The 13,651-nt window shown below is 42.1% G+C and overlaps 1 protein-coding gene across 5 annotated transcripts in view; it reads right to left on the bottom strand.

The window, feature by feature from the left end:
- The window catches only part of ST6GAL2 (ST6 beta-galactoside alpha-2,6-sialyltransferase 2), a 102,642-nt gene that overhangs the window by 46,518 nt on the left and 42,473 nt on the right, over window positions 1-13,651 (bottom strand). For all 5 annotated transcript variants that reach the window (XM_019751699.2, XM_074332481.1, XM_019751698.2 and 2 more), the window contains 3 exons: window positions 7,223-7,320; window positions 5,692-5,793; window positions 3,302-3,476 (listed from right to left, as the gene is read on the bottom strand). In XM_019751699.2, coding sequence (XP_019607258.2) covers window positions 3,302-3,476; window positions 5,692-5,793; window positions 7,223-7,320 — 375 coding nt within the window. The remainder of the gene's footprint in view (window positions 1-3,301; window positions 3,477-5,691; window positions 5,794-7,222; window positions 7,321-13,651) is intronic.

Genomic DNA, 13,651 nt, shown 5'->3' with positions numbered 1-13,651 from the left:
GTTATGTCTGTTACTGCTGCACTGGCAGTTCCGGGGGGACCTTTGCTTGGTTTCCTCACTGCCCTACCCTTGGGGCTGGCCCTGTGCATGGCACACAGGAGGTGCTCAGTTAATATGCACCCCGTGGGTGACTTTCTCTTCCATCTTTACTGCCTTCCTCCTATGCAATGAATTCAGGCCCCAGGAACAGGCCTCTAAACAGTACCAGTTACATTGAAGGAGGTCAGGTGTGTTCCCCTGGGAATCTAACTACCACTGGCTAAATTTCCATAGGGAGAAATATTTTTTGTGTTCAAAACAGTCACCTTTTAGAGTCCCTCTATTTTACACATGCAGATTCATAAACACTTATAGGGAACACGTATGCTGTGGGTTTAGAGATGTAAGGCATTAAAAGGGAGACTATTTTTTGTGGACAGGTCAGCAGCCCATCAGTAAAGAAAAGGAGTGCATCCTGCACCACCTCCAGGTGCAGTCCTGTGCTAATCATGAGAGCAGAAAGGGTGGGAGATAGTCACGTGTGCTTCTTGGATGGAGACATCCTGCTGGCTCCATGCCGGGCGGAACCCCATCTGTGCACATTGAAACGTATCTCTGAACAGCTCTACAATGTGTTCTTCTGTTCAGTAACTGAGGTCAGAGTGTTTGGAAATGATGAGGTGGTGAGACAACAAGTCAATAGCTTTTCAACGTGACCTTAGAACAAGATGGGGCATTTTGAGAACACTTTTTGATAACAGAAACAAAACACTCATTGATTTTTAAAAATTCTTCTGGCAGATAGATTGAGATGTGGATGACATCATTTTTGCACATATATGAGAATGTCTGATAAATTATAAAACAGACTCTGGCTTTCAGCATATTTCTGAGCAAGATCAAAGAAGAGGTATAAAGATTGCCACATTAGCAGGGCACTCAGAGGGTGATGGGTGCTCTGCAGGGCATAGCGTGCCCAGGCTGTACCTCCTGTGCGTCCTCACAGAGGGGCTCACACTGAAATAAGACAGGGAAGAGAACGTTGGATGAATTCAATGTCAGGCTTTGCCGTCTGTCACACCCATGACCCCACCCACACAGCCCAGCCCACCTGGTGGGAATTTAGTGGTGCCTTATCCACTTGCTCTTTTTCATTCTTTTGTTACTAGTGAAATTCAAAGTGCCGTTCCACAGAACTTTCTGTGAGGTTCTCTCTACCTGCTCTGCCCTATATACACTGGGCACCAGGAGCAGGAAGGCTACTGAACTTGACACAGGGCTAGTGAGATAGGAATTGAAGTTTTCCTCCTATTTAATCCTAATCGATTTCAATTTAAATAGCCATTTGTGGCTAGCGGCTGCCATACTGGACAGGACAGTGCTGGAAAATAGTAACAGCTGCAAACAGGCCTGGTAACTCATCTTTAGAAAGGTTTTCTGATTCTCATTTTTCATATGCGCACACGGAGATGCACAGGATTAAGTGACTTACCCGACCAGAAAGCTAGTAAATGGCAGAGAAGAATTCACACTCAATTTGCCTAACCCAGCGACACTCTTGCAATGACATCAAACTCTAATCCCCTTTCTTCAGGTAAAAGAAGCCTTAAAGGCAAGCATTAGCCTCTGAAAACTCCAAATTCTCTTTAAATAGCTATGAGAGGAAGCTGGCCATAGGGGGCCCGATTTCTTTCAACAAAAACATTGGAGAAAAGCTTTCTACAGCTATGGCTATCTAACCGGAATATCTCAAACTACATGTCCATACTAAGTACATCTGACAGTCCTGCACTGTGCCCTAAAACTTTTGTTCTAATCAAGTGCGGCCCACATGAATTCATGAGAAGGCAACAATATGAAAAAGACTTTGGTAAACTTCTGCCACATGGTGTTATGCTGTCTAAGCATTACTCTAACCTGTTACCCTTTGCTGACAAACTAGATGATACTTTCTTTCCTAAATTAACAGGATCCAATGAAACTTCACAGAAGATAAACAGCTTAGGATTCCAAAGAGTTATTTGGAAATAAAGTGTCAAAGGCATGACTTTAAAGGGGCAGGGGCATGCTTAAAGAAAATAACATGCAGAGTCATATCATAAATTTTGTCTTGAATTCTACATAAAATATCTCACATTATTAAAATACCAAAAACCCATTCCAGAATCTGAAATTCTCAATTCAGATACTTATATGCTCTGTATCCATAATCAGGTCAGTTGTTATCTCCTAAATCTCTCCTTTATTCATAGAGACCCACTGCGGAGCCCAAGTTAAGGTGCAGGGTTGTAAACTCATTGAAATTACGGTAGAGACATTACTGTTATTTATGGACAAAACTAATACTCTCTGGCTCCATTACAGCTTTCATATTGCCAAGGAGATCTAAGAAATTTCTTAATATTACCATTCTCAGGTGAAATCAAAGATATAACGGGGTAATAAGCTGAAACATAAGTAGAGAAATGGGGTAAGACCACACACATGGAGGACCAAAGCCTGAATGAAAAGAGTACATAATAAGCAAGAGTGATAATCTTGTTATATAAAATCTAGTTTTGGGATTGGAACTAGTGGACTCTGGTGGTGAGAGCTGTACAAGGTGCTAGAGTTAGTCTCATCAAAGCCTGGACCTACCTGGCACTATCCTGTGGTCACAAATTCAGCTCCCCAGCCTGGCCCCATCAGCCGTGTGTACGGGAGGGAGTCTAGATCAAAGATGGCCAAGGTGGTGTCTGTGTGTCCTACCCTTGAACCTGGTAGTCCCTTGACTGCTCTGACCCACAGGGATGCTCTGCCTCAGCCTTAAGAAACTGGCAGCTTCCATTTCCTGTCTTTTGGAACACTTGCCAGGAGCCCTGAGCTTCCATCGAAGAAGTCAAGTTACCCTTGGACCATCATGCAAGACACCCCAGGCAGGCACATGGTCAATGAATGGTCCCAGCTGAGCCTGGGCCTCCAGCCATCCCTGCCAAGGGACCAGGCATGGGAGTGAAGCCATCCCATGAAGCAGCTGAATACAACCAAGTGACCCCCCCGTCAGTGCCTGTAGAACAGTATACCTAGCCAAGCCCGGCCTGACACACAAATCACGAGAAAAATAAAGTAGTTCTTATTCGGATCAATTTCTTACCTGCAAGTTTCGGGGTAATGTGTTATGCAGCAATAGAAACTGGAACAGAATGTTTCTCTTTTCTTCAGCTAATCTAGTTTCCCTCCAAAACCACCTTTAAATTGCTCTTCTATAACATGAATGTGTTTATTAAATATCAGGCCTAACCCTGCCTGCCCACCCAATCATTCCAATTTTTTTAACACCTACCAATGAAGCCAGAAGATGGTGGGTTGGGCTGAATCTTCTCCTTAGTGTTCTCCTGGATAATGTCCCAAAGCTGCCATATAAATTTCGGATGAAGAATGTAAAATGGCTGATTTGGGTTTCTCTGACGATGCTGAACATATGGAGTGAACAGGTTGTAATCTGGCTTCTTGTACCACTAAGAGAAAAAAAAAAAAAAAATCAACACAATCAAGTACTGAGGACCACACTATGAAAAAGGAAACAGGGCAGCACCCAGGGAGGGGGAACTCAGAGGTGAATGGGTGCAAAGAGAGACCGGGGTTCTAGCCCTGACGGACCGCTGCTTTATTCTTTAGTAAAGTGAAGGAGCTGGCTAGGGCAGCGGTCAACAGACTTCTCTGTAAAGGGCCTGATAATGAACGTGTTAGGTTTTGAGGGCCATGCAGTCTCTGTATCATCTGCTCAACCCTGCCTTTGGACTGTGAAAGCAGCCACAGCAGATACACAATGAATGGGCGTGGCTTTGTTCTAATAAAACTTTATTTAAAAAACAGGGCCAGATTTGGCCCTTGGCTACAGTTTGGTCACTCCTGGGCTCAATCAGGGTATTTCAAACATATGTTTCCCAAATCTAATCTATAGTGACAGAAAGCATGGTGTCGGTCTGGGGTTGGGGCTGGGAAGAATGATGGGCGGGGCACAAGGGAAGTCTCTGGAGTGATGGAAACATTCTATTTTTAAATTGTGGTTGGTGGATACATGACTATATGTTTTTGCTAATACTCATCAAAATATACACTTACATTGACTACATAAATTATTTAACGAAAAAAATGAACCATAAGGTAGATTTGAAAAAAAAAAAAAAATGTCTTCAGAAATGTCTCAAATGTGACCCTGAAATGTGATCTGGAGAAAATATGTGGGGGAGAGATTTAGCTCATAGGGCTCTGGGGCCCCATTCTCCCTGCACATGGACACCCTGTGTACATAGAAGGACCCCAAGGAATAGTCCACGGTTGAGTGTGTCCTGTGGCTTTCACATTTTTGAGAATAACTGGGTCAGGCCATCTTTAGTAAACCATGCCCTCAACCGACAAGGCAGTGGGAAGGAAGCGAGAGGAATGTGGGCTCGCTCCTTCACTCCTCGTCCCAGGGCTCCCACAGCAGTGAGCACTGCGCCTGCACACTGGCCCTGGCGCTTGGATTTCAGCAGTGTGGCAGTCCTCACCCACTGGGGTGGACAGCTCTGTGCCCAGGGCTTGGATACTTCCAACAGAGGAAGAAACAAGGTCCAACAGCTAGATACTCTCAGACTATCCACAAACAGCAAGAGAGCTGTCAAAACTTAAAGCCAAAGAACCTCAGGCTGGGAAGGAAGCTGAAAAGTTGAAATACCCATTCGATGCTTGATTCTCAGTAGAAGGTACATATGAGAATCCACTGGGGCTTTCTCAAAAACACATGTCAAGGCAACATGTTACATTTCTGGAAATGAGGCTCTGACAGATATAGTTGAAAAGTACTCTCAGGTGATTCTGATTTGCATTCCTGGTTAAAAGCTGGTTAGCAATCATGCTAGATAAAAGTCCAGCTTCAGAACACCCCTTCCAGAAGGATCCATTCAACCTTGGGGAGTTCTCTTAGACAGCTATCTCTTGGTGGAGCCAAAATCTGTTTCCCCTCATTCATCTTAAGACTGCAGAACAAGTGAAAGGACACTCACAGGCACAGCTAATGGCATCTTTCACAAGGCTAAATTGTCATCTATCTTTCCCAGGCCTCTTTCAAAAACACGTACAGTGTTTTCCTCGAAGGTTTCACCAAAAGCAACTAGCTGCTTGTTTACATAGGCAATGACTTGCCACAAGGTCATGGACATAACTTGCTTATATTGTGAAGGCTAGTAATAATCTGGTTAGGCAATGTCAACAAGACTAAAAAGATTTAGAGGTCAAAGCCAAAGGTTTAGGAATAGCCCTTAACAGAGTCAATTTAAATAATAATAAGCTGTTGATACACAAATTTAGATTCCCTTGCAAAGCACTTCCAATTTATTTCAAAAGGTCTTGTAAATCTTTGGAAGATAATGTAACCCTATCTTAATGGAAACATTCTGAGCTTAATCAGCCCAACTGATAGCATAACTAGGAATTTGTGAACATTTGGACATTGTACATTTAAAAAAAAAATCCTCCAGAGCAATAGCCCTTTTTTCACCAGATGGACAACGTTCACCAAGTATGTTACTGGACGGGGGTATCAAAGTGGTAGGAACGCAGGGGTATTTAAGTACCACCCCAATCAGTTTCATTCTATCAAAGCTTATTCATTGACTTGCTCCCATTAATACTCAGCCAAAAGTACTTTTGACCATTGGGTCCAGGTAGGGGCACCAAAGAAACACTTACCAGGTTAAGATTTGCAGAATAAGGAGCAGGGTCCCAGGCCACCAAAATGACGTCTTTATACAATGAACTGTCAATGAAGTGATGGTTGGGGTTGGTCAGAATCTGCAAATACATAGAAAGATCATTTCAAAGCAAGTGTTTGTTTCTTCAAAATCGTATTTCAAAGAGATGAATTTTTTTTTCTTGCTCTGATTCGGCTTTAAAAAGTTCCTCAGACTTCATGTTTTCCTCTCAGGGAGGGAGACAGGCTGGTATTGCATGCTAAATAAAGTACTTAAAATAATTTTGGGGGGGAAATGAGGATTTCACTCATTTGTTTTTTTAAGTCCACCAGTTCTTACGTTTTCATCAGCACTGTATTCGTACCTGTGGTGGTAATGATCGGCTCCTGAAAGATGTTATTCTCTAGCTAACTCAGCACCCTTATTCCATCACCTTCATAGGTAATTTGGGAAAACAATTACAGGCATGGACGAAGTGAGTTACAAAGGTGTCTCCAGAGTGCCATCCTCGGGACAAAGGGGACACAGAGAACCTGGCCAGCTGAGTCAGCCCTGGGATGACCATCCTCCTTCTGTGGCCTTATCTGGTCCTGGATGAGTTCTTCAATCTCACCACCTGCCAATCACTTTTTCTTTTTTTAACTACAGTTTTTTTGGGGAAAATAAAGTATTGATTTTCCTCAGTTTTAAGGTGCAATTTTTCAGTTAAAATCCAACTTCTTTGTTCATATTTTAATGTAACTGAAGTTAAAATGTATCTTACAGGTGACATTTCTTTAATTTGGTGGGGTTTATCTCCTCCACTCTGAAAAGCTGTTATTAAATGAATGGTGAATCTTATAATCAATGAAATCTATAAATTAAGGACATATAGTAATTGTTTCTCACCTCGCTGCATGCTGCCTGGCTCAGGGTACCATGCAGAAAGCTAATCTTTTGTTCTGTGGGCAACTTACCATAAGTCACTCATCACGTCATATTTTTCTATATAGTTTCAAACTCTAGAAATTGTGGTTTGTGCTGAGAATAATTCTACTATAAATTTGGAAAGCATTCTTATTAAGAACACAAAGAACAAAGATGTTTTCATTTTCAACAATTCATTTTCATTTAGAGAAATTTCAAGTAACAGACTAAAGTTTTCAAGCTACCCTATAAACCCTTGAATTTTGCAACTTTGCTTTTCTCTCCATCCTCTGCCTTCTCATGGGCATGATTTCTTCTAAATTTAAGTGTCTTTTTCCAAGTTCACAAAATACAGCATGCTAAGTCTGATATATGTATACATATATATGTAGCATATATGTACTGATTTTCCCTTTTGATCTTATTTACTTATTTTTTTCCTAGTCATGTCACACATAAATTCCCATTTATCTGAATTTTTCCTCATTATTATTATTATATAATTACAAAACCCATAGAAATAAGATCGTGATCATGGGTAACTGGGTAATTTCTCTTCACTTATCCAGTTAATCTATTCACCTATAAAGTGTACATTCATGAAAACACTGCATCCGTCTTACCTGGGAATTAATGATGCGTACAGTGGTTTTATTGCCAACATCTTTCTCATAGCCACGTGTAGGAGCAGCGTTAAATCTCAAAACTGCATCATGAGAATCTAAGGGCACATAAGTGACAAACTCACTTTTTTTTTCCTCTGTAGAATCAACATAACTTAGGAAAATAGGTTACAGTAAATCTTTCAGTACCTGAAGCTAATTAGACACCAACAATGGAAACCCATATGCATATTTTTCAGTGTACTGTCTGTTTGGAATGAGATTCTGGCTAGGGCCAAATCATCCTGGAAACATACAAATCCATTCAATTATAAGTGGTCCTATATCATCAACGTTATGTTTAGATACTTGTTACGTGTTCACATTTTTAAAAAGTGATATGCTTTATGCCGCCATTGTCCTAAAGATTCCAAAACATTTTGAAGATGGTGTCCTCTATGGGGACAGGTAAGGATGCCATAAACAGTCTTCTCAGCTGCAGCTTCTCACTGCTCATAGAGCACGGAGGCTGCTCCTGTACCTCCAATGCTGCTGTCTGCACCAACATCAAGTGCGTCTCTCACACAGGAAGAGCCACAGCCTTCAATGCAACTTTATCACTTTTGGGTGCTGGTCTGTCTGTGCTTAGAAAGAAAACCAGCCCTGATTTGTGTGCATCTTTACATACTGCTGACGATGCCAAGGAGACCCATGTGAGAGCATCCTTAAATTCCAGTAAAGGCCTGACTTGTTGCCTCAGCCCTGGAGGCAGGGAGAGCCCACCGATGGTACCAGCTCCCAAGGCTATTTACATTCCATAAGGGCACCTTGGTCCACCAAGCTTCCACCACAATATAAGTCTATATCTCTCTTCATTTGACTTGACAGTCAGACTTTCCCAAGTTCTCCAAGGTCCTGAGTGAAAACAAGGCTCCCATATCATGGGAGACAAGAGTGAGAGGCTCACCCAACTAAGGGATGAAAATGAGGACAATGTCCCCTTTGCACAAATCAGTCTACATGCATTCGTATGTCTTGAAATTTCCTGCGCCAGCTAATGCATTTCCCAGAGACTAGACTAAAACCAGAGTTAATCAGCAATAAGGGAGTTTCTATGGGTTATGTTTAGCTTCAAAAATTCCATGTGCATTTCAAGTTTAACTTGGAGCAATGACAATGCCTATTTGTGAGAGTGAGAGATTATGTATTTCTGATTTGCCAAAGAGCCTTGTGGATGCATGCCATATTTCCCACGACTGTACCCCACTCGAATCCCAAAAGCAGCTCAGTTTCTTTACTCAAGTCCTGCTCTGTCCTCCTGAGCAGTCTCTATGGGAAAGATCTCTCTACTCCCTGAGTAGCAGACCCTCTGTGCATGCCACCATTAAAACTACATTACAAAAGGTGCCTCTCTTGACGAGCACCAAACTCAGAAGAATTCAGATTCCAGTTTTGAGCACCAAAATTAATAAACATTTGGAACACAAAGAATGAATAAAGCTATGGCAATGTCATAAAAAAAATCCTACAACAATCTTTTAGGGAAATTTCTGCTATAGGAGGCAAGCTATGACCTGCCACGTGTTTTAGTAAATAAAGTTGTACTGCAACACACACACTCATTTGTTCACCTGTTGTCTGTAACGGCTGAGTTGAGTGATGAGAGACCCTATGGCTCACAAAGCATAAAACATTCACTATCTGGCTCCTCAAAAAAAAGAAGTTTGTCATCTCTAGATTCTTACTTTTTGGGCTCAAAACACTTTTACACTCTTGAAAATGTATGACCACCCAAAGACATTTTGTTTATTTGGACTATATGTATCAATATATACCACATTAGAAAGTAAAAAATAGAACAAATTAAACAGTTATTAACTTAAAATAACTTATTTTCAACAAAAAAAACTATATTTTCAATGACAAAAATAGTGAGAAGACTGGCACTGTTTTAAATGTTTGCAAATCTCATTAATGTTTGACTTCTAAGAAGACAGTTGGTTTCTCCTTGCTGTTTCTGAATTCACTCTGCTGCAATGTATTGCTTTTGTTGAAGTGTATGAAGACTCAAATGTGTCACTGAAAATGGAAGGATATTTTATGTCTTTCCAGATTACTGGAAAAAGTCTTCTGTGATACTTCATCAAAACTTGACAAGTGCTAGTTTCTTAAAAGTTAGTTGTAATGAGGAATGTGACACAGTATCAATGAACTTTTCATGCTCTGTTATATTGAAACATGTTAGTTTATCTTACTCTTAAAGTTGTTGATTCAACCATGCATTTTTTTGTAATATTGTGCAATGATATAAAAAAAAAAAAGACCACCCTAGTTAATATCACCATGGTTCGCATTAGTTTTCAAGTAGGGGAAGCTTGAATTTTATCACCAGCAAGAAATACTGTCAGTTATGTTCCTAAAAGTGACAGGCTCACTTAATTCCTTTTTTAGAGAGAATACCTGCCACATATGCAAGTCTGAAAAAAGTATGTCTGCCAGTCATTTGTTTCAAGTAAAATTTGTGTTTCATGATGAGTTGTACTCTGCTCAATTCAATCACACAAGTTCTTTTCCACTGTATGTTGGTAGGCTCACATGCTTTTCAGGTCATTTCCCACTTTGTCTTAAACACGTGATTACTCAGGATTGAGATTTAATGAAACCAACAATTTTTATGCTTCATCAGGGACATCCATGAGTGCAACTGGCACCTTCTCCTATTACTGCTATGCTTGGTGATGAAAATTATCATGATTCGGAGAGTTGGGTCCCCACTGCTTTGAATTTGTGCTAAGAAACAGTTTTATCAATCAATGCTTTTGCATCATCAGTGCAAATGCCAACAATTAAAAAACAACAAAAACCCTCTGAGCATTATTATAAAAAGTTTTCACCTCATGAGCCCCTGAAAGGGTCTTGAACTCCCCATGCGTAAGCAGACCACACTGTGTTAACCCCTGACCTAAGGTGACCCTCTGACAAGACTGAGGGAGGAGACTCCAGGCAGCGAGGTGAACTCCAGGCAGTCAGAGGTAGTCAGGACAACACCAGGACCGGAAGCAGGGGGCTAGCACGCCTAACGACCATCTCCCCTAAACCACACGACCCCAGACACAACCCTGTCTAAAGGTAAGGTGAACAACTCAAGGATCCCAAGCATTTCAAATTAATTAGGCAGCAATTCCAAATTCATCATATAGCACCTGAAAATGTCCCAATTTTTTATTTTTTATGAAATTTATTGGGGTGACACTAGTTAGTAAAATTGCATAGGTTTCCAGCGTACAATTCTGTATTACATCATCTATATATCACATTTTATGCTCATCACCCAGAGTCAGTTCTCCTTCCATCACCATATATTGGATCCCGTTCACCCTCATCTACCACCCTCCCCCCCTCCCCCCTTACCCTCTGGTAACCACTGAACTACTGTCTGGGTCTATGAGTTTTTGTTTCTTTGTTGTCTGCCCCAGCTTTTTAAATGCCAGTGTTCTACACTGAGGGGTGTTTGAAGCTTCCAAACGATCTCATGAGGCCCACGGCACAGGAGTGTAATCCAGCTTAACTCCTTAGGAAGCCGTATGAGTCTGAAGAGTTAAAGGCCCGTTACATGCAGGAGGCAGAGCCAGAGCCGGAGGCTGCCCAGGCTGCTGGGGGTGGGCACGGAGAATAAAGCTCCTTAAAAGCCATCATGAGATAAAGTGGATCGGGATGAGAGGAAGCATGTGGGGGAGGACGAGCTCAGAGTGTCCATCACTCAGACAAGTTTTGTAAATGTGTGTCTGGCGGTGTATGCATCTTCTTGATAACACGCCTTAAAAACTAAGCTGTCCATCCCTATTTAGAAAAGAAATGGATCGGACAGCAAGCACCAGGGGAATAAAGTAAAGCATCATTTCTGGAGAAGGCATTTGCAGGCTAGAGCCAGTTCACTTTGACCTTGAGAACAGAGCCAGGCTAAGTGCATTCACTGAAGAAAGATTAAAACCCTTCAAGGAGCAGCCAGCCAGGAGGTGCACAAGCATAAAGTCACTGCCCTGCCCTGGGCACTGCATTCCACATTCTCCTTTCCACGCTCATGCAGAAAATAAGGTCTGTAAGTCTGGGAGAAAAGGCCTCCAGTCCTTAGGGAATTCATCTTTCCTGACCACTGCCCGGATCTGTCTCACCCCTCACAGGACTCCTGCAATGGGATTTACTTCCCTCATGCCCTCAAATCTAGGCTCTAGAGCAATCTCTCTAAAATAAAAAGCTGACCCACCACTCCTGTGTTTCAAAGACTGCAATGCCTCTCACCGTGGGCCAGGGGTCGGAGCTGGAGTTTCTGGACTCACACTGGGGTTTGATGGAATCCAGGCTCTGCCCACTGGGCCTCTAAGGTGCCTCCATCTTCTTATCCATAAAAGTGGAATAATCATATCACTTAGGGTTGCAAGGCTTCCAGCAGTTACCACATAAAAGCATTTTAGAACTGGACCTTGTCTGCTGTAAATGTCCTATTAAGTGGTACCTATGAATGTAATTATTAAGTGAGTCTAATTTCTGAAGAATGATGCATAAGAACATCTGGGAGCTGACCCCTGCCTGCCTGTCCAACTTTCTGTCCTCTCCCCTCCAGGCCACTGGCGCTCCCAGTAGCACGCATCACCGCACACCACACACCATGCTGTGTCGCATCTCTCTGCTATCTATGCCGGCCTCTGGCCTGGAGGCCCCTCTTCTGAGCAGTCTTTGCTAACGTCCTCTCTCTGCCGTGGCACCAGGCCACACCTTGGGTTAGGATTCAGTTGTCTGTCAGTTTACATCTCTCTTTGTACTTCTAATCACAGGATTATCATCGCCTGTTCTCTTTAGGTCACTAGTAGCTAGCATGGCCTCAGGCCTCGGTGAAGTAGGAATCAATAAATAGCCAATGTTTGTTGACTGACTGTCTGATCTACTTTCTCACTTTTTTTAGGTACCAGGATCTGTCATATCCCAAGCTCTCACCAGCAAACACTATATGCCCCGCTCCCTACATACCCCCCTCCATTTCCCACACACTTCCCAGAATTTGAATTTCAAGTACACAGATTCTGATCTCCCATATCAAAGCCACTGTTGTTAGTTCAGTATAGACATTGCAGTGTTTCCACAGGACTGCTGGCGGTGATCTTGCTACCAAATTACTATCATTTATACGTATAGGTGGAAGAAAACATCTCACTGATGCTAGGCCAGAATGTTCCACGCTTCCAAAACAGTTCAGTTTGCTTTTCAATAACATTCAAAGTGGAGGTGCTTACAAGTGCTACAATGTTCTTAAAAACAATTACATGGCATGACTCAGTCAAACTGGGAAACAGGGCTGTACTGCCAAGGGAACCAGCAGGGGGAGCTAGAGGGCAGCCAAAAAGCGAAGCACCCGAGGCCAGCTGGGGCTTCCTCTCAGAGGATGGGGAGTTGCCCAGCATTCATGGACAGTGCAGCCCTGAGGACCTCCTGGCAGGGCTGACATGGAGCTAGCCCAGGTACTTTTTTAGCTCTGCCCTCAGTTTTTCAAAAGACCATGACCTTTTGTGGGTCTTCTGATATTCATGTAGTCAACTCACAAGCAGTTAGGTATGTAGAGGCTAAGATAAATTTAGCTAAATAGTACAGCATGGCCTATATTCCAAGTTGCTGGAGGAATCTGCTACATGAATTTGTTTTTATTAAGAGAGCTGTTAACAGCCATGTATCAATAAGCATTATACATTCAGATGATTAGGGAAGACAAACATCGGCACCTCAACTGCCACAAGTGCTGATGCTATGAGAGACCAGCTTATAAAAATGAAAGACTTTTTTGTTTTCACAAATTGTATTATGCTATGATGATATGTTCTCATAACTGGATGCAAAGGAACATATGCAAAACACTAAAGATAATTATTTAAAAAACAGTAGTTTTTACTTACGATTCTACAGTTCTAATCATGAAGCTTCATATAAGCGCATATAAATTTAGATACTAAAAATTAACAAAGATATAACTGATATTTCAGATTCCCCAGAAACATGCAATTCCCGGTGTCTTTCACACTCTAATCCAAATTCTGAATAGAGTCGAGTTTATGAGACTCTGGTCAGAGTAATTGATGCCAGAATAAAGAGCGAGGGATATCACGAGAGCAACCCAAACACGCAACTGTGATGCAGAGGTGTTTAAAACAAAGCAAAACAAAACCAGAAGCAAGTTCCTGCCTGCTGTAGAGCATAACACTGAAATTCCTTCTTCCATTGTTAATAATGGTCCTTGGAAACAAGAAAGAACTGTGGCATTACCTCCCTCCAGGGACCTCTACACAATCACTCTTGCTTAATCAATTGCAGGCTGCTCTGCTCTGGCTTTGGCTACACATTTATGTGACACATGGACAATGTTATTATGAGCCTGTTGTAATGTCAGCATGGGGACACTGGGAC

Source organism: Rhinolophus sinicus, linkage group LG05, assembly GCF_036562045.2.
Source record: "Rhinolophus sinicus isolate RSC01 linkage group LG05, ASM3656204v1, whole genome shotgun sequence".
Taxonomy (NCBI): domain Eukaryota; kingdom Metazoa; phylum Chordata; class Mammalia; order Chiroptera; family Rhinolophidae; genus Rhinolophus; species Rhinolophus sinicus.
Note: the sequence above shows the minus strand (reverse complement) of the source record. Positions and strands in the feature narration are given on the sequence as shown.